General features: G+C 46.3%; 1 protein-coding gene across 4 annotated transcripts in view; it reads left to right on the forward strand.

The window, feature by feature from the left end:
• The window catches only part of Sptbn1 (spectrin beta, non-erythrocytic 1), a 168,146-nt gene that overhangs the window by 135,187 nt on the left and 12,157 nt on the right, over nt 1-20,802 (forward strand). For all 4 annotated transcript variants that reach the window (XM_075942514.1, XM_075942515.1, XM_075942516.1 and 1 more), the window contains 12 exons: nt 1,141-1,231; nt 5,747-5,893; nt 6,697-6,960; nt 8,400-8,624; nt 9,041-9,130; nt 9,280-9,561; nt 10,345-10,475; nt 11,723-11,927; nt 12,220-12,594; nt 17,620-17,864; nt 19,168-19,306; nt 20,329-20,413. In XM_075942514.1, coding sequence (XP_075798629.1) covers nt 1,141-1,231; nt 5,747-5,893; nt 6,697-6,960; nt 8,400-8,624; nt 9,041-9,130; nt 9,280-9,561; nt 10,345-10,475; nt 11,723-11,927; nt 12,220-12,594; nt 17,620-17,864; nt 19,168-19,306; nt 20,329-20,413 — 2,279 coding nt within the window. The remainder of the gene's footprint in view (nt 1-1,140; nt 1,232-5,746; nt 5,894-6,696; nt 6,961-8,399; nt 8,625-9,040; nt 9,131-9,279; nt 9,562-10,344; nt 10,476-11,722; nt 11,928-12,219; nt 12,595-17,619; nt 17,865-19,167; nt 19,307-20,328; nt 20,414-20,802) is intronic.

Here is a 20,802-nt window from a genome sequence, read left to right on the forward strand (position 1 = left end):
TCAAAAGCTGAGTGCTTTAGGTGGAGACTTAGGCAGCTGGCAACTCCAGGGGAGGAACCGCTGCAACTACCAAGATTTCAGCATGGGGCTTTTTGGTGCCCTCGTCCTGTTGGAGATTCTCTGAGAGGGTAGGGTTTGGAGAGAGAGATTGGAATGGAGCTTTCCAGATCATGCAGGGGCGAGCTGGAGGTTCCAACCAAACAGTACCCTGTAAACAGAGACTGTTCATTCGTTTTCCCACTGCTCAGGCTCTGTAGAGTATTGGAAGTTGCTTACAATGTACTTCCTGTTTACTTAGGTAATATATCCTTCTGGGGTCTTTGATGGAGTTGAAGACAGATAGTTATAGCTTTCCTTAGTTATGATAAAAGATAAATTAGATATGAAACTTTAGAGTCACAAAAAATACTGTAACTGTAATTCTTGCTTGTTACTTGTTTTGTTATTTGTAATTTTACTATGTTAAAGTTAAAACCTTCCTTTATATTTATACAGAAAAGGGGAGATGATATGGAATTCCCCTCTGTATGTTGTAAATGTTTTATTACCATTGGTTAATAAAGAAGCTACTTCGGCCTATGGCAGGGCAGAATAAAGCTAGGCAGGAAAACTAAACTGAATGCAGGGAGAAAGAAGGTAGAGTCAGGCAGACACCATGTAGCTGCCAAAGGAGACAGATGCTGGAACCTTACTGATAAATCACAGCCTTGTGGCGATATATAGGTTAAAAGAAATGGCTAGTTAGGAATATGCTAGGAAGAGCTAGCTAGGAATAGCCTAAGTCTGAGCAGTTGGGAAATGAATGAGAAGTCTCTGTTTACAGTATCTAGCTATGAGTTTCTGGAGAATTTCAAATTCTTCTGCATTGTCAGTAACAGGGTCTTGTGCACAGCACACACTCGGATTTTCTTTTCTGTAATTAGATTAAGTGTGTGCAGTGATTGTCATGCCTCTTGTGTGGTTGTGACAGGTCTACTACTGTGACTTATGTATTTGGAGGATGCTGACATTTCGCCATCTTGCCTCTGTCAAATAGCTAAGAACTTTAATCGAACACTTCTTGGTACAGGAGCCCAGGGAAGAAATCAGCTTGTAAATTCTGCGTTTAATTATTTTTAATTTTTGTAATTCTTCCGACAGACACAGGAAGAATAGAGAGGCAGCCAGTGAACTTCTGATGAGACTAAAGGACAACCGAGACCTACAGAAATTCCTGCAGGATTGTCAAGAGGTATGTGCCCCTCCAGTCATCCCTGCTTTCTAACAGTAGCCAGCCAGCATTTGGAGAAAAGAAATTGATTGTGAAATTAGTGAAGCTAGTAAGCTATCCACAGTTATGGGTTAGGGGTACAGTGCTCCCTTCAGCTCACTTGGAGGAGCTGTATTATCAGTAATTTACATTGTCAGTTCCTCTATCTACATTTTAGGATATTATAGAGTAGTCACATACTTCACTTAACTACATGTGGATACTTCATTTTAAGTTAAAATTCAGAGCATAGTTCTAGCAAAGTAGCCCTATTTTAAACGCTCAATTGCTAGTACAACTGCTGGCTACCACATTGGACAACACAGACACAGATACTTTTCATCATTTCAAAATAACTCTACTGAGCAGTGATACCCGAAAACTGCCTTGGAAAGCATTTAGTTGTGTTGTAATGCTTTGAAATAAGGTACAATTAAACACCATGGAAGGGAAGGACTTGGTAAGCCCCGAAACTGTCTCTATATATTAAAAACCAGAGATACAGGGCTAGAGAGATGCTTGGTGGTTAAGAGCACTGGCTCGCTCTTCCAAAGGATCCAGGTTCCTTTAGACTCAGAACTGCCTGAAGTTCCAACTCCTGGGTATTTGACCGCTCCCTTTGGCTTCTGCGTGCACAAGCTGCACTGTGTACATGTAGGCACACACCCATAAACTTATAATAAAAACAAATAAATCTGTTTTAAAAAGTAGAAAATTTAAAACTGCCATCCAGATTTCTTACTCCTTCAAGACCTTTAAAGCAATGTTACTTTAAAACAAGTTGTACTCTGGTTGTCAAAGACCAAGTTTTAACATGTGGCGCTAATCGCGTGACTCTTCACTGATAAATGTATAAACAAACTTTGAGGACTGAAATTGGCCAGGAAAATATAGTCTCTCTGCAAGTTAGCTGGGTAAACGCGTGTAGAGAACTCCACATATGTGAATGCACGAACGCATTTCTCTGTCTGCCAGAGACTATCAGTGAAACTCAGTCCTCTCTGGTTTATTAGAATAAATTCCCTTGGAGCCCAAAACAGGATAAATAACATCCACAAGGGAATGGAGGGACCTGGGGGCCGGAGGTAGGGGCAGTATTACCTTGTGTGCTATTACACAGCTAACTCACCACAAGCACCTTGTTATGAACATGTGGCCGTATGTCCAAAGAAATGCAACAGGCGTGTTAGATCTTTTGTCACAATGGGTACCCATGTCCAGAGACTTAGGAAGGGAAGTCCCTAAACTGTGACCGCTTAAGCACCCATGTTAGGTAGGAATGCTTCTTCTGAGTGGCAGGTGGACATAAATAACCGTCTAGACAGGACTTGTGCTCTGAAGGGAGCTGTGGACACTTGGCTCTCTGAGCAGGAGAATATTGGGAATGTGTGCCCCTTGGAACAGACAGCACCTGAGACTATGTTCTTTTGGCCAGAGAGAGTTGATGGGCTCTGTTAAGCCTGCTTTATTGGTTTGGTTTTTATTCATTCATTCAAGATGGTCACACACTGTAGTTTAAACTGGCCTGCTATCTACTGCTCTGGCCTCCCCAGGTTCTGCCATTACAGGTGTGAGCCTCTGCCCTAGTCCTAGTCTTGCTTCTGCTTTTAAAGGGTTAACCTGCCCTTGGCGGAACTGTGGTAAAGCTGAGGCTAAATCTGAGAAAAGAAAGCAAGTAATGAGTGTCCTGGGGAAACCCGAGGGAAACTTGTTCACCGCTGGCGTTCCCAGCACTTCGGTTTTTAGCCACCTGGGCACAGGTGCCATACATAGAAAACTCCTCCTCCCCAGTGGCTCACAAGAAACGCTGAGTCATAGTGCACCCTCCCCCAACACTGCACACACTTGCCGTAAATCAGCGACTGTGGTTGAAGTCCAGTGACCTTTAGGCGGCCCAAGGGGTCCTGCACAACTTTCCTCCATACACAGGGAACATTGGGCTATAGTCCTATTGTTGCTTATATCTGGGAAATGATTTGTAGGTTTCTATGTGACCACTGGACCAAGTCTCCCTGTTTCTTAGGTTCCTTGTTTTGCCGTTGCTTGGTGATTGTCCTTAAAGTTGGCACAGTCACAGTGACTGCTAGAATGTTGGATATAGTCAACATGTGACAAAATTTAGGACAGGTTTGGTGGTTCCAAGACTCTCTATGGATATACAAGTGTATTGACCAGCAGGGTGGAGAGGGGGAGCCACACACCACGCATTCCTGTACTGTAAACGTCCATCATTCTGCCTCATTTAAAATATACCCAGTTCTAGCCAGTCTCCTGAGAATGGAGTTTGTAGACCGGCTTTACATTTGGCTATCTTATGATGATAGTTATTTATACCCAGAGGTGTAATTCGACTCCATTACTGGCTTTTTGTGTTCAGAGTCCAGAGAATCCAGGGGTTTGTTGCCTCCTCTATACCCAACACCCCTCTTTCCCCCACACTCCCTTTCTCCTGGGTGCCCTGACTAAAAGAGGCAAGACTGTGAAAACTGCCTTTGTTTTCATAAACACAGGGTCAGCCATTTCACTAGTGAGAACAGGGACCGGCTTGCTCACCTCATATATGAATGTGAGGGACATGTTATGTATGTGTCTTACATATGTATACGTATGTGAGAGACGTGTATATAAGGAACACAGTGTGGTTTTAGTGGGGTGTCCTAAAAAGTAAATAATCTGAAAGCTGGGGCTGACTGGCTTACTCTCTTACAGTGTACTTCCTATTTTCTGAAGTACAGGGTTGATTTTGTTTTGTTTTCCCAGGAAGGCAGTGCGGACATGTCTGGAATAGGACTGAGTTCAGTGCTGAGCCTTGTTCAGTGGTTAAAGCATTTTTATTCTGTCTGCACAGTGCTCTTATCTGCAGAGAATGAGTATATTCTGACCTAACCTTTGTGAACGACCCCCAATAATGACTGTAGCTTTAGTTCAGAATGCTGACGAAGGACTGGCCAGCTCCATAGACCCACAGCATTGTGCTATACTGCGTGATCCTTTACCTGTAGAACATGTATGAGCACATTGGTTTATCGTGAATGGCCATAGTAGTTCACATTTCAGCCACTTAGATAGTTGGGAACTAGTTAAATTTTTTAAAGTAAAAAGTGTACTGTTTCTATTGTTACGTGACTGATCGATGATCTGCGGTTATAAAGGATTCATTTTGAACCTCGCCCGCCTCTGGTTTCCCTTCGTGATGAGCAGTGTGAGAGGTGGAACCAGTACCAGAGTTTTCATCCATTCTCATAGCCAGCAGCTCTCTTGTGACCTGCTCTGTCCTCCTTGGCCTTTTATAAAGAACAGATCTGCTGCTGTGGAAGGCTCCCCAGCAGCCTCCAGGGTGTGAATGGAAAGCTCTGGGAACACTGATACTGTAAGGGATTTTTTGATCTCATGTGCCATTTGTAGACCTTGGGAAACGGAACCATGGTGTTCAGGTGCAGGCTCACAGTGAACAGTGACTGCTTTAAAAGTAAGTTGTTCACTGTTTCCCAAGTGAAACGAGATGCTTCCTTCAGACACTCGTGATTCCTTTGTGTATCTCTGGCCTGACCACTAGTGGGCGAGCAGGACCAAGCAGGGGCTAACTTGGGATAAAAACCTGATATGGGTCAGGACCAGGTGTTTGACCAACTCCCATCACAAGCCTCTTCTGTCTGTCAGCAGCTGGCAAGCTTTGTGCTGCTCTCAAGAATTTACTTTCAAGTATATGTGGTTATCTCATAATCAAGTTCCATGAAATGTTGTTGGTCCGAACGGAAAGTTCCTTAGAGAGCTAGAGGCTATAGAAAAAGAGGTGAAGGTGCTTTAGAGTTGTCAGAGATGAAGCAGGGTGTTGTGGTTGCCTTCGCTCCACAGTGAGCGAGATGTTTATGTTCTTTGACATTTCCACACGTGCCCCCATGGCGGGTAGGAACGAGAGATAAACAAGCAGGTTTGTAGGTTGGGTTTTTTGTTTGATTTGGTTTGGTTTGGTTTTGGATTTTTGAGACATGGTTTCTCTGTGTAGCTCTGGCTGTCCTGGAACTTGCTCTATAGCCCAGGCTAGCTTCAAATTCATAGAGATCCGCCCTCTGTGCTAGGATTAAAGGTGTGTGCCACTACTACCCAGCAGTGTGGGTTGCTTTAAAATGCGTGATTGTCAAACGAGTTAAAAGGCAGTCGCGATTAACATGTTATAGCTGTCACAGGTGTCTGGGAGAGGAAGACACTGTGTTTTCAGCCATTCAGAGCAGAGCTGCAAGCACAGCCTTGTAGGGAAAGCCGACCAAAAGCGCCATCGAGTTTAAAAGCTGCTTTGGAGCTTTTGTGTTTGGGGGTTTAATGTTAACTTTACCATCTGGATCAAATTTGGGTACAAGATGGGTCAGAGATGCAAAGTAAAATATTTGGTTGTCTGTTAACATGGAAATATGTAGTCCCCAAAGTAATCCCTTCTAAGTAGGATAAAAGACTAACTCTGATGACGGTTTCTAAAACCTTCTTGCTGTTCCGCCGTAGCTGTCCCTCTGGATCAATGAGAAGATGCTGACCGCCCAGGACATGTCTTACGATGAAGCCAGAAACCTGCACAGTAAATGGTTAAAGCATCAAGCATTTATGGCAGAACTTGCATCCAACAAAGAATGGCTTGACAAAATTGAGAAGGTGGGTTCAATAGTTAGGTCAGACCTTTCCCCCCTCTCATTCTACATTGTGGCCTTGGTAAGGAGGAAGGCATAAACTTCAGGGGAGCGGGAGAAGAGGAAGTGAATTCCTTTTATTTAGGGTACTTTTAGAGCCATATGTCATCATTTACAAAAGTTACACAGCCGGTAGCAATGCCTCGCTTCCACCTATGGTTTCTGACTTAAGTCCCCCAGCAGGGAGTGAAGCAGAGACCCAACATGGGACCTGGTTTGTCTTAGTGACAGACCGTGAGTCGTTCCTCACTGTCATTGGCCATATACCTGTGTTGCTTTGTGGCAACTTTATGCTTTATGAGAGACTATTGCATAAATTTTTAAATGCTGTGTGTCTGTGTGTGTGTGTGTGTCTGCTGTACACTAGGCACTAACTGTGATAATACCTGTATTTACATAGGGAGAATCTGTACAGTGTTATAGAAGTGTGTGTTTCTTAAGTCTCCTTTCCGTTCACTGTGGGAGTCGTAAGAGTTAATAATGTGTTCTGTGTGGTCTTTGGATCGTGAAGTTGTAGGTTACTAACACTAAATGTCCTTCCTGTTGCCCCAGTTGAAACTGTTAGAGCATGCAACACTCATTGTTGACATTCCAGAAACATAGAGTATGTACACAAGACCATTGTTGGTTTTACCCAGCAGTAACTTCATGGGTAAACATGGGAAGTAGGGGGAAGAAATGTCTCAAGGATTGGTTTTTGTGTCTTCACAGTGACATTTATTCTCTTGCAAAAAATTTTTTTTAACCTCATTGGTTTGTGTTCTCTAGGAAGGAATGCAGCTCATTTCAGAGAAGCCAGAAACAGAAGCTGTGGTGAGGGAGAAACTCACTGGTTTACATAAAATGTGGGAAGTCCTTGAATCCACCACCCAGACCAAGGCCCAGCGGCTCTTCGATGCAAATAAGGCTGAGCTTTTCACACAGAGCTGTGCAGACTTAGACAAATGGCTCCATGGCCTGGAGAGCCAGATCCAGTCTGACGACTATGGCAAAGACCTTACCAGCGTCAATATTCTGCTGAAAAAGCAACAGGCAAGTGGACAAGACAGCTGTCTCCCTGAGCTCTGCCTGGTTCATGGCTTCCATCTTCATCCTTATTTATCAGGATTCCCTGCCATCCCTCTTCCATGAGAAGGGCTTAACCTCCCAGAGCACTGCTTGTCGTGACAGTGGTGGCCTTTCCAGAGTCAACTGGAAAGACTAATTAGTAAAATTTTGAGTGTCTGTGCATGGGGATACTTCTTTGTAGATCTTACTGATGAGTGCTGTCATGAGAATAACCGTATTTGTCCTTTTGTATAATGTCTGAAATAGATGGTGGTTGAACAGAAGGAACTGTCTGCTCTCTACTCTGAATTGTTCACTGTCTACTTGGTAGATGGTAAAGGAAATGAAAGGTTTTTTTTTTTATATTGTGGTAGGTGATTCTTAAGGCAGATGAATTTACCCTGAATTAATGAGAAAACGGTTGTGTTTTTAGAAGTATATTATCAGGGACTGGAGAGCTCAGCTATGAAGAGCTATGAAGAGCTCTTCCAGAGGACCTGGGTTCAATTCCCAGCACCCACATGGTGGCTCACAGTCAGGGGATCCGGCACTGTCTTCTGGCTTCCACATGCAATTGGTACAGAAACATAACCTGGATCAGTGGTGCGGTTTGAAAAGATAGCTCAGTCAGGAAAGTTGTTTGCCTTATAAGCCTAAGGATTGTGCATGTAGTCTCAGTGCCAGGGAGGCAGAAACAGACCAGCTAGTCCAGCCTAATGGGTCAGCTCCAGGCCAGTGAGACCTGGCATTTTTACTTGGAAGCGGTCACTGACAAGACAGTCTTAGCTGAGTGCTGAGCCTGGTACCTTCATCCAAAGGGGCATTTGCCCTTTTGCTCCATGGCTTGCTCTTGGGAATACTGTGCACTGGTGGAGTTAGACAGGTGGTGTTTAGTTGTGACTGCCGCCTCTTCCCTGGACAGTCACAGTGAGCCTCCAGTGCCAGTTCCCTGGCATGTGACGTCCTGTGGTCTCCTCAGCGAGTCCTCCTGGGTCACTCCTGTTCAGTTCCATCAGTGCACGGCTGTTGTGTTCCCTCATTACCTAGCATGATTCTAGGCAGAGCTCTGGGTTGAAGAAATGATAACATTTGCTAGCCAAAAAGAGTGAGAACCTCAAGAATGTTCTCCTTTTTAATAGAGAAGCAGACTTCTGTGTAGGCCTCAGTAGCACTTTCTCCCTGCCTTTCTTTCCCCTGAGTTCCTGATTAGATTTTAATGTCCCATCAAGCTGTAAGTCAGCTTTAAACATTAGCTTTAGACATGAGCTGGGGATCTGGAGCACTCCCTGGGGTTCTCTTCTTTGCCCTCTCTGCTGTGTAAGTTTATTCTTCCGTTCAGCCTTAGGCTTTAGCCAGTGCCCAGAATAAAGCCCCAGACGGAGTGTGTGCTGGCTCTGGCTCTGATGCAGTTCTTGCTCCCTTAGATGCTGGAGAATCAGATGGAAGTGCGGAAGAAGGAGATCGAGGAGCTCCAGAGCCAAGCGCAGGCACTGAGCCAGGAGGGGAAGAGCACTGATGAGGTGGACAGCAAGCGCCTCACCGTGCAGACCAAGTTCATGGAGCTCCTGGAGCCCTTGAATGAGAGGAAGCACAATCTGTTAGCCTCCAAAGAGATCCACCAATTCAACAGGGATGTGGAGGACGAGATCGTGAGTAGCCCTCGGCTGGCCCGAAGCTCACCTTTGCTTCTCTGATACTACCTAGGCCCACGTCAATGAACTGCACCCTCATAGCCCATCCTCCATGTTCTGTTGATCTGCCCCCCCACACACACACACATGCAAATGCAGTGCTCTTCTTTCTGGCGTTCTAAAGATATTCCAGAATCTCAGTGCCACTAGAATAGGACTTAAACTAGTTCGCAGTGTGTCCAACACCAAGAACGAAGTAAGTCCGAAGACTAACCCCTCCTCATCTAAGAGGAAGCAGCTGTATGCCCTGGCAGCCCTTTGAAGGAAGGCTGGGTCCTTCCTCTCTGCTTCCCCCTCACCCTCCTTGTGCTCTGGCTTGGGCAGTCTGTGTTTCCACATGGTTGTGACCACTGCTTACTTTTAATTCTTTCCAGCTGTGGGTTGGTGAGAGGATGCCTTTGGCCACGTCCACAGATCATGGCCATAACCTTCAAACTGTGCAGCTGTTGATAAAGAAAAACCAGGTAGGCCTTTCTACCTGGGCCGGCTGTGTCTGGTAAAAAATGACTGAATTATACTATGGAGGCAATGAGGGGGCTTTGATGGTTTGTGGGATCTAATAAGTATCAGGCCACGGCCATTTAGCAAAACTGTTTCTGCCTCTTCTGCATAGACCCTCCAGAAAGAAATCCAAGGACACCAGCCTCGTATTGATGATATCTTTGAGAGGAGTCAAAACATCATCACAGATAGCAGCAGCCTCAATGCTGAGGCTATCAGGCAGAGACTCGCCGACCTGAAGCAACTGTGGGGGCTTCTCATTGAGGAGACCGAGAAACGCCATAGACGGCTCGAGGAGGCACACAAAGCCCAGCAGTACTACTTTGATGCAGCTGAAGCCGAGGCTTGGATGAGTGAACAGGAGCTGTACATGATGTCCGAGGAAAAGGCCAAGGTGAGAGAAGCCTCCCAACTCCCAGGAGAGGGTCCTGCTCGTGCCTGTTAGCTGCATGAGTGTGACACATCTCACCTGCTGCCTCTGGAGGCTAAGAAGTGAAGAGAGGCCTCAGAAATCTGACTGTTGTTCCCTTCAAGTCTGGTACAAAAGTGTGTGAAACACGAAGGCCTAGAACTTAATACGTAGCGAGACATGCTTCACACTCATGCCATGGGCTGATTACAAGTAGGTTCTGGCTATCTTTTTTCTTTTTAATCTTTTTGTTTGAAATAAGGCTTCACTGTGTAGCCATGGCTGAGCTGGCCTTGAACTCACAGAGATGCACCTGCCTCTGCCTCCCAAGTGTAGGGACTGCAGGCGTGTTCCACCAGGCCTGGCCCATTTACTTTTATAGCAAACGTCTCCTCAAATAATTTGTAGTACCACCCAGGCTACCTAACATACAGTGGTTTTGAGACCATTTTAAAGCACATTAAGATTGTAGAATACTGTCATGGACACACTTGACAGGTGTGGGGCGGTTAGCTAGCTAAGATACATTAGACTTGATTAATCCCCCCTTTACCTTAGAGGAGTCTTGGGGGTCACACTACATGTTCCCCTTTGCAGAAGCCCCCTTTAGTCCCCCGTAATGATTTCAAATGTGTCAGTGTTCATGGCCTTATCATACTGGTTTTTCCTTTCTGATGATACTTCCTCTTGCCCCACCCCACCCTGCAGCTAACTTATCACCCCAGGCAGAGTGTCTGGCCATGGTTTTGACAGTCTGTTTCTTTGCAGGATGAGCAGAGTGCTGTCTCCATGTTGAAAAAGCATCAGATTTTGGAACAAGCTGTTGAGGACTATGCAGAGACAGTACACCAGCTCTCCAAGACTAGCCGGGGCCTGGTGGCTGACAGCCATCCCGAAAGGTGAGTGACACCTGAAGAGTGAGGCCGGGCATGCTGTTGATCTTCAGTGAAGGAGTCTTACTAACTTGCCATTCATCATACAGTAGTGGTCATTGACTCGAGCTTAGGACGCATAAGAAAGGTACATTGTTACACTGACAAGTTGCTCTCGTGGGTTAAATATCTCATGTTGGCCAAGACCCAGTTGAAAGAGTAAGTCATAAGTATATGTTGACCTACAGATAGAGGTGATGAAGGACATACTTGGGTTGAAAAAGTTATCCAGTTTAAGCCAAGTGTGATGCTGCATGCCTGTAATGCCAGAATTCAGGAAGCAGAGGCAGTTAGATCTGAGTTCAAAGCCAGCCTGGTTTACATAGGCCAGTTATAGGCTAGCCAGGATTACATGAGACCTTGTCTTAAAGAAGAAAAATGTCAGTCTGAGAGAGCGGTGATTTAAGAGTGCTTAGAGACAAGAATACCTAAACCTGTGCATGAAATGGCTCTCGGAAAAACAAAGCGGTAGCAAAATGGTAGCACTTCCTAACTTTTGCACAGTGGTTGCCCAGGAAACCAGAGGAAACAAGTGAGGGTGTGCATTCTTTCGTTCACTAGGCTGCTGTGTCCATTTGAAGAGAAGCAAGCAGTCCTGTCAGGCCTTCTCAGGAACCGCCCCTTAGAACTAAGAAAGGAAAGGAACTGGCTTGGTGTGTTTGTTTATCCACCACCAGGCAGGTTGGGAAAGGTACATGAAGTCTGTCAGTGTTCGTATCTCATTCCCGAGAAAGAGCAGGCAGCAGCGAGTCCTCCTTCCTGATCTTCCATTCCGAGATGTAATTCTGGTGAGGAATTCAAGGGAGTGGGACCTGTTCTCCTGCTATACTTGTGGCCAAGGAAGCAGGAGCAGCCAGAGCCAGCTCTGCCAGCAGGGAGGAACACACAGCCCAAAAAAGAACCTGGTGGATAGCAATGGATGATAGTTCCAGCATTTGCATTAATTTTTAGTAGTTAAAAAAATTGAGACCGCAGAGCCAGCAATGCAGTCATACACGGTGGCCTTCGGCCTCCATTACTGCCCACAGGTCAGCCCCTAGCCACTCAACAGCATTTGAAATGGAGGTCATCCAGAGCTTTACTTTTTAGACAAAATAGGTTAAACAGAAGCTTCTTCAGAGAAATTTGATGTAACACATTATCTTCGCTCACTGATTTTGCCCCGGAAGAAGATATTAGAAGTCCTTCCTTCACTGCTTACTTCTCTCTTTCAGCGAGCGTATTAGCATGCGGCAGTCAAAAGTGGATAAGCTGTATGCCGGCCTGAAGGACCTTGCTGAAGAAAGGAGAGGAAAACTTGACGAGAGGCACAGGCTCTTCCAGCTCAATAGGGAGGTCGACGACCTGGAACAGTGGATTGCTGAGAGGGAAGTGGTCGCAGGGTCACATGAGTTGGGACAGGACTATGAGCATGTCACGGCAAGTACTTTGGGGAGAGTCAGCGGTATATGCAGTGGGTGGTGGTGTAGAAGGCCGTACTGAATGTGAGGCCTAGACTCACACCGGGGGTCGTTGCTTTTGTCAGGTGACTTTGTCGTGGGTTGGATTACCTCTCCACAAGAGACCAGATGGGTTCTGCAGTAGAGATCTGTGCTTCTTGGGGCTTGCGTATCAACTGTGTCTCTCCCTTGAAAGTTCTTTCCAGCAGCACTCGTGATGGGGTGGGAAAGCAGGGGTCTCAGTGGTTTCTTTATGTGCACTCCCATTCCAGATGTTACAAGAACGGTTCCGAGAATTTGCTCGAGACACCGGGAACATTGGGCAGGAGCGCGTGGATACAGTCAATCATATGGCAGATGACCTCATCAACTCTGGACACTCAGATGCTGCCACCATTGCTGAGTGGAAAGACGGTCTCAATGAAGCCTGGGCTGACCTCCTGGAGCTCATTGACACGAGAACACAGATTCTCGCTGCCTCCTACGAACTGCATAAGTTCTACCATGATGCCAAGGAGATCTTTGGCCGCATCCAGGACAAACACAAGAAACTCCCCGAGGAGCTTGGAAGAGATCAGAACACTGTGGAGACCTTACAGAGAATGCACACGACCTTTGAGCACGACATCCAGGCTCTGGGCACGCAGGTGGGTGGGGCTGCCCAGCGCGTCTTTATGCGTCACCAGCCTCTCTGTATCTCGAGGCTCTTCAGAACGCAGCTAAAATGATCACTCTAGTTAAACATGCGTGTACACATGCATGCTCCCCACATACGGAAGCTTTGCAATCTGTATAATCCTGAACTTCTACTTGTTAGTAGTAATGTTAGATGAAATGCTAGTGTTTAAATTAGATAGATGCACACGTATACATGGGCAAGAGGCCGCAACACAAGTTTCTCTTATGTTTATGTGACCATCAGAATCACTGAAAATAGTAACTTTTTTGTTTTCCAACCATCACAAGAAAGAAAGCTGTACTTTTTTATTTCGATAATGGAAGTCTATCTTTCTGCATTGATTACTTTTATTAATTGTTTAGGTTAGCATACAGCGATAAATCTCATGGCATTTTGATAAATAGGTGTTTTTATATTTATTTCCATCATTCCCTTCTCCCTACTGCCCCACTTTCATTCATTGTTCCCTGACCCTGCTTTGCTTCCTTTCCTCAGATGGACCCCTCTTGTTCTTTCTTGTCACATGTATTCCATACTTTCTCCTCATCCCTACCCCCCAACATCCCTTGTCTTCTCCTTGGATCTCCTTTCTAGTAGAGACTGGACATTTTAACACACCTGGCCTTTTAGCCCTAGCACTGTATTAACTTGCTCCAAGGGTGTTGACAAAGTGAACAGCGTAGCGCTGAGTCTCTGGTGTCACCGTCTCGTTAGTCTTTGGAGCCTCCTGATTAGTCTGAGATCTTGCAGTTGAAAAATGTTGTTCTAGAGAAGAAGCCAGTTTTGTTTAAGTTTTAAATCCAGAGCGGGTCTGGAGTTCAGAGCAAACAGACTCGTGCAGGGTCAGCAGGAGGCCAGATAGCATATAGTTTTGACTGTGGTGATGCTGTGTGTGTTGGTCATGGATGCCGTGCTGCTGTCTTAGGACAAGCAACCTGAATGGGCAGAGGCTATGTTCCAGTAAACACTTAACCCACATCCCCACCAGTGAAGACCCAGGTTTGGCCCTGGTGAGCTCAGTTGAGTACCATCAGCCTTACCATGCCTCAGTACTTAGGGCTTGTTCTGTAGAAGGATCCTCTTGACTGCCGTTATCTTCTGACCTCTGTTTAGATTCTGAGCTCCGCCGTTTTCTGTGGCTGTGAATTAATTTACCTCCCTATGCTTTGGTTCCCTGATGCTTTGAGGGTTAAGTTGCCTTGTAAACAGAAGCCCGACAGTAACGTCTGAGAATGTGTCCCCGTCAGGGTTATATAATGAACACTAAGGATGAGATGCCTAGAGACAGTCCTTCTCTACATTTATGGAACTAATTACAGGCGGATCTCTGAGTTTCAGGCCAGCCTGGTCTACAGAGCGAGTTCCAGGACAGACTTCAAAGCTGCACAGGGAAACTCTGTCTTGGGGTTGGGGGGATGGGACCTCTTTACTGTAGAACTACAGGAGACTTGAGAGATGGTGAGCGTGCTTTCTGGTTTTTTATTAAACCCCTTTGCCTCTTAAGCGTGGCGAGGCTAAACAACCACAGGACAAAAACCAACTCCCTCACGTCTGCGGGATTCCATCTACCTCACCCATCACTGAGGAAGCTCTTTAGAGCCAAGAAAAGATGTGTGACCCCCCCCCCCTCTGCAGGCACTGACCCACCAAAGCAGTGCAGAGCAGACACCTTGGCGCGGGCTCCTAGTCTCGTTTGGCTGTGTTCTCTCTTGCCAGCTTGACCTACCACTGTTTCCATTGCACACGAGAGCAGAGCCGCTGGATGGGAGCAGTCGATGCAGTGACAGTCTTGAGTGGCTAATTGCCATGTGAATTTTCACTGTGCTAGCTAGCTCCTCCCACCTTTTATTGATGAAATCTATAAAAAAAAACTAACCAGAAGCATAAGAAATTATGATAATTTCCTATAAGCCTGCTCATGATGGTCTGAGATAAATATCTTAAGTGTAATTCAGTCTTGGAGACGACTTCCTAACATAGAAACCAAATCCAGCTGAAGGTTCTGCGTGCCTTTCTCAGAAACTTCATATTCTTGGCACCATTTAAAGTCCTTTTGTTCAATTAAGGGTCAGTAATCTACCGTATCCCAATAACATTGGGTGTCCCCATCTCATTGTCCCTGGAAGGTCCTCACCTGGCGTTTTTCCAAAAACTTTTTTATAGCCATCCATAGGCTCACCCAGGACTATTAATTGTCTGTAGACTTTGGTCACAGAGTTTTTTCACCAGATAATGTCAGACTTATATCTCGATGTATGACACTGCTAACATGTTAAGTGTTTCGTGTACAACATAATGAAAATGGACACCTGAGTGTAAGATGGTTAGCTAGGTGTGGTAGTGTGCACATTTAGTCCCAGTACCGGGGAGGCAGAGGTGGGGGAGTCTCTGAGTTTGAAGCCACCTTGGTTACATAGTGAGTTTCAGGACAGCCAGAGCTACATAAAGAAACTGTGTCTCAAAAAGAAAGAAAGAAAAGTATAAAATAGTCACTGATTTCTCTTATAATGGCAAACTCCCATCATTATCTTAAAATGATAGCCTGTTTTTCACCCTTTGGTACAGAAGGAGCGTTAATGCCTTTACGACACTATTTTGTGTGTTGTGGAGACTACACTCAGCTGTGTATGTGTAGGTCAGGTGACAGCGCTGTAGTTAGTCCTCCTCTTGTGTGTAGTTGTGTATGTGTAGGTCAGGTGACAGCGCTGTAGTTAGTCCTCCTGTTGTGTGGAGTTGTGTATGTGTAGGTCAGGTGACAGCGCTGTAGTCAGTCCTCCTGTTGTGTGGAGTTGTGTATGTGTAGGTCAGGTGACAGCGCTGTAGTTAGTCCTCCTGTTGTGTGTAGTTGTGTATGTGTAGGTCAGGTGACAGCGCTGTAGTTAGTCTCCTGTTGTGTGTAGTTGTGTATGTGTAGGTCAGGTGACAGCGCTGTAGTCAGTCCTCCTGTTGTGTGGAGTTGTGTATGTGTAGGTCAGGTGACAGCGCTGTAGTTAGTCCTCCTGTTGTGTGTAGTTGTGTATGTGTAGGTCAGGTGACAGCGCTGTAGTCAGTCCTCCTGTTGTGTGGAGTTGTGTATGTGTAGGTCAGGTGACAGCGCTGTAGTCAGTCCTCCTGTTGTGTGGAGTTGTGTATGTGTAGGTCAGGTGACAGCGCTGTAGTCAGTCCTCCTGTTGTGTGGAGTTGTGTATGTGTAGGTCAGGTGACAGCGCTGTAGTTAGTCCTCCTGTTGTGTGGAGTTGTGTATGTGTAGGTCAGGTGACAGCGCTGTAGTCAGTCCTCCTGTTGTGTGGAGTTGTGTATGTGTAGGTCAGGTGACAGCGCTGTAGTTAGTCCTCCTGTTGTGTGGAGTTGTGTATGTGTAGGTCAGGTGACAGCGCTGTAGTCAGTCCTCCTGTTGTGTGGAGTTGTGTATGTGTAGGTCAGGTGACAGCGCTGTAGTTAGTCCTCCTGTTGTGTGGAGTTGTGTATGTGTAGGTCAGGTGACAGCGCTGTAGTTAGTCCTCCTGTTGTGTGGAGTTGTGTATGTGTAGGTCAGGTGACAGCGCTGTAGTTAGTCCTCCTGTTGTGTGGAGTTGTGTATGTGTAGGTCAGGTGACAGCGCTGTAGTCAGTCCTCCTGTTGTGTGGAGTTGTGTATGTGTAGGTCAGGTGACAGCGCTGTAGTTAGTCCTCCTGTTGTGTGGAGTTGTGTATGTGTAGGTCAGGTGACAGCGCTGTAGTCAGTCCTCCTGTTGTGTGGAGTTGTGTATGTGTAGGTCAGGTGACAGCGCTGTAGTTAGTCCTCCTGTTGTGTGGAGTTGTGTATGTGTAGGTCAGGTGACAGCGCTGTAGTTAGTCCTCCTGTTGTGTGGAGTTGTGTATGTGTAGGTCAGGTGACAGCGCTGTAGTTAGTCCTCCTGTTGTGTGGAGTTGTGTATGTGTAGGTCAGGTGACAGCGCTGTAGTCAGTCCTCCTGTTGTGTGGAGTTGTGTATGTGTAGGTCAGGTGACAGCGCTGTAGTCAGTCCTCCTGTTGTGTGGAGTTGTGTATGTGTAGGTCAGGTGACAGCGCTGTAGTTAGTCCTCCTGTTGTGTGGAGTTGTGTATGTGTAGGTCAGGTGACAGCGCTGTAGTTAGTCCTCCTGTTGTGTGGAGTTGTGTATGTGTAGGTCAGGTGACAGCGCTGTAGTCAGTCCTCCTGTTGTGTGGAGTTGTGTATGTGTAGGTCAGGTGACAGCGCTGTAGTCAGTCCTCCTGTTGTGTGGAGTTGTGTATGTGTAGGTCAGGTGACAGCGCTGTAGTTAGTCTCCTGTTGTGTGTAGTTGGGTATGTGTAGGTCAGGTGACAGCGCTGTATTAGTCCTCCTGTTGTGTGGAGTTGTGTATGTGTAGGTCAGGTGACAGCGCTGTAGTCAGTCCTCCTGTTGTGTGGAGTTGTGTATGTGTAGGTCAGGTGACAGCGCTGTAGTCAGTCCTCCTGTTGTGTGGAGTTGGGTGTTAAAGCTCAAAGTCATCAGGCTTTTATGACAAATGCTGAACCATCTGTCAGCTCCTCCCCCCCTTTTTTTTTTTTAAATTAGGGTTTTATGTAGCCCAGGCTGGCTTGGAATTGACTATATAGCTGAGGATAACCTTGAGTTCTTGATCCTCCTGCCTCTACCTCAAGTTTGGGGATTATAGATATGTGCCACCACACCCAGCCAGTCAAGGTATTTCTGTCTTGGAATATATCTACATGTGTCCCCACCAACAGTGTCTATGTTCCAGGGTACCTCAGCTCTCTGTTCCTGTAGCATTTCATTGGGTTTATTATTTGAACAGTACTTAATAGCATAGCTCTGTAGGTTTGACGTTTCATGGCTTGGCTGTACTCAGTGAAACAAGAGCTTTGAAAGGGGCACAGGCCCCAAACTGATGCTCTCCCCATTCCTGTGTATGTGGAGCAGTAGGTAAGGAACAGGAGTGGGTGATAGGCCACAGTCGTGAAACCTGGTTTTTCTCCCCTGGAACTTCCCAGGTGAAGCAGCTGCAGGAGGACGCAGCCCGCCTCCAGGCAGCCTACGCAGGGGACAAGGCTGACGACATCCAGAAACGTGAGAATGAGGTCCTAGAAGCCTGGAAGTCCCTGCTGGATGCTTGTGAGGGCCGCAGGGTGCGGCTGGTGGACACAGGAGACAAGTTCCGCTTCTTCAGCATGGTCCGGGACCTCATGCTCTGGATGGAAGATGTCATCCGGCAGATCGAGGCCCAGGAGAAACCACGGTAAGGCTCCCAGCCTTTGAGGTGAGGGTGTCCAGAAAGGAGCCTCCTTTCTGCAGTTGTCCACCATACCCCGTTGCTAGGGAACAAGGAGCCGAGGGTGAAGTTCACCTCTCCTAGGTTCTCACCCTCACACCTCCTGTTGCACACCCACCCAGGCCTTCCCACTCAGGCTTTTTCAAGTTGTTTTTCTGTGTCTTTGTTATATTAAAAAGTCACTGTTTGTTTCCATATGTATTACAAAGGTGTCGTTGACCCCTGACTTATGTTTCAAAAGTGTGGTGAAATGATTTGTGTCTTCCCTTTAGATTGCTTTCATTCGAAGCAATGGAGTTTATAGATGGACAGAGTAAGAGCCTACATAACCAACAGTCCACCCTGGCCAGCTCCTGCTGACAGAGGAGGAAAGTGCGTGACCAGGGAAGCTTATTTATGTCTTAAGAAGCAGCTGTGTCCTTGGCCAGGCTCTATTGATTTTTGACCCATGAGAAGGTCCCGCGGCTCATCTACACATGCGCACTGCTGGCCATTGAACTGGGGCCTATGCATGCTGAGAAAGCACTCTACTGTTGAACTGCATCCCAGCTGCTATCTTCCTGTGTCTATACCCCCACCCCCCAACCTTTCTGAAACAAACTCTCACTGAATGGTTAGGTCTTGGACTGCATTCCTTCTGCACCAGCCTCCCAAGTAGCTGGTGCGCTAGGCTTAAATTTTTAAAATTTGTTTTATTATTATTATTTTTTTTTGAGACTGTACCTCAGCTACGTGCTAACTGTACTAACTCAGCTGGCTTTGAACTCCTGTCTGTACCTCTGGAATTACAGGTACACATCACCAAGCCTGCTGCTTTTCTTCTCTTCTGCTTTGCTTTGCTTTGTTGAGATAGGGTCTCACTCTATGGCCTCAAATCTAAAATTCTCCTGTTTTCAGCCTCCCAAGTGCTAGAATTATAGGTGTGTACTTCCTTCCACATCTGGCTTTGTAGTTCTTATTCTTGAAGACATCAGCTATCAGCTGTTCTTTGTTACAGCTAACTGCCTTTGTGCGTTCTTGAAGGAGTGTCTACCTGCACTGTGTTTGAAGGTAAAGATATGAACGGAAAGGCGGTGGCTTTCTTGTATGCACCTAAAGATGCCTGCCTTTGAGCTAGCTGGTTCTGAGTTAAGCATCACTGAACTTTGTCCCAGTGACTAGGCCTGAGCGAGGGCTGTGAATCAGCCCTAAAAGGACAGTTAGGCTGTCGGTTTCCTTCTGATTGTGTCTTAAAGCTTGGTGTCTTGAAGAAGATGTTTCTTTCTTCCAGGGATGTGTCCTCTGTTGAACTGTTAATGAATAATCATCAAGGTATCAAAGCTGAAATTGATGCTCGCAATGACAGTTTCACAACTTGCATTGAACTTGGGAAATCCCTGCTGGCAAGGAAACACTATGCTTCTGAGGAGGTAGGATGAACTCGGCCGGTGTTAGGGTAGAAAATTATTTTATTTTGCATCATGTCTGTCATTGTCTCTCAGAATCTCCAGGGATTGGTTCCAGGACCTCTGGGAAAGTAGAACCCATGGGTGGTTAGATACCTTATGTGAAATAAGATTTATTCATAACTTCAAAACATCTCTGGATCCCATCTAAAATCTAACCCAGGGTAAATCATTGTACAGTATTAAGGAATGGCAAGAGTCAAGTCCATGTGCTCGATGTAGTTAGAGTTTCTTATAATATTTTTATTCTGTGTAGTTATGTTGCTGCAGGACCTACTTCAACAGGGTCTACTGCACACGTGCAATAAATGCACTCCTCTGCATAATTTTGAAACTTACTCTGTCTGCCTAGAGTGACTGTTACATGAAACTGTAGGCCCCAAGTCGGTAATTGTTTAGCCAGAGATCATTTTTGAGGATCCCAGGTGTAACAGCAGCCAGTGAGCTCGTCAGCGGGCAGTGTTGTCAGCGGGCACTGTTGCCGGCGGGCATTGTTGTCGGCGGGCACTGTTGCCGGCGGGCACTGTTGTCAGCGGGCACCGTTGCCAGGTGTAACAGCAGCCAGTGAGCTCGTCAGCGGGCAGTGTTGTGGCTCCACCTGTGTTGTATTTGGCCTCCTTGACGGATGGTCGCAGGTTCTGGTTAGGATGGTGGCATCCCTTACGTAGCATCCTTCACAGGAACGGAGTCTCTCAGAAGCCAAGGCTTTGCCAGTATTATTGTCCTTCTCTTCAGAATGGGAGTTTCCAGGAGCCCCGCAGTCCAGTGAGGCCAAGTATAGTGTGCTCCCTCACCACAGTCGGCTTCAGACAGAGCTCCCACCCTCTGGAAAGGCAGCAGTGTTCTCGCCGCAGCCAAGACATAAAAGATACACTCAAGCTGATGCTTCTTAGCTTGGGGGAAAATAAATGTTCTTGTACAAAGTGACCATCGAGGGGAAAGACCGAAGATTGCAGTGTTTTACTAAGGCCCTTGTTTTTCTGCAGATCAAGGAAAAGTTACTGCAGTTGACGGAAAAAAGAAAAGAAATGATTGACAAGTGGGAAGACCGATGGGAGTGGCTAAGACTGAGTAAGGACATACACACTTCACTTACCTTTCTGCTCTTCTGGGTATCTATGGAAAGCATGCAGTTTTTTGGTTTTTCCTTGCTGTACTATTATTACATTAATGATTTCAAGGTTTTAAATGTTTCTCTCTGCATCTGTTATTGCTCGCTGGCTAGTGAGGGTGAATGAAGAGATGGTTCAGTGGTTGAGAACACTTACTACCCTCCCAGAGAACCTGATTCGGTTCCCGGCACCCATTTCAGAGACTCATACCCAGGATAGCTCCAGCCCCAGAGCATCTAACATCTTTGACTTCTGTGGGCGCCTGTGCTCAAATGAACATACACAAATAATACAGATATACAGGGTGGGGCTGGAGAGATAGCTCAGAGGTAAAGAGCTGCTATTCCA

This window comes from Microtus pennsylvanicus, chromosome 12 (genome assembly GCF_037038515.1).
Source record: "Microtus pennsylvanicus isolate mMicPen1 chromosome 12, mMicPen1.hap1, whole genome shotgun sequence".
NCBI lineage: Eukaryota > Metazoa > Chordata > Mammalia > Rodentia > Cricetidae > Microtus > Microtus pennsylvanicus.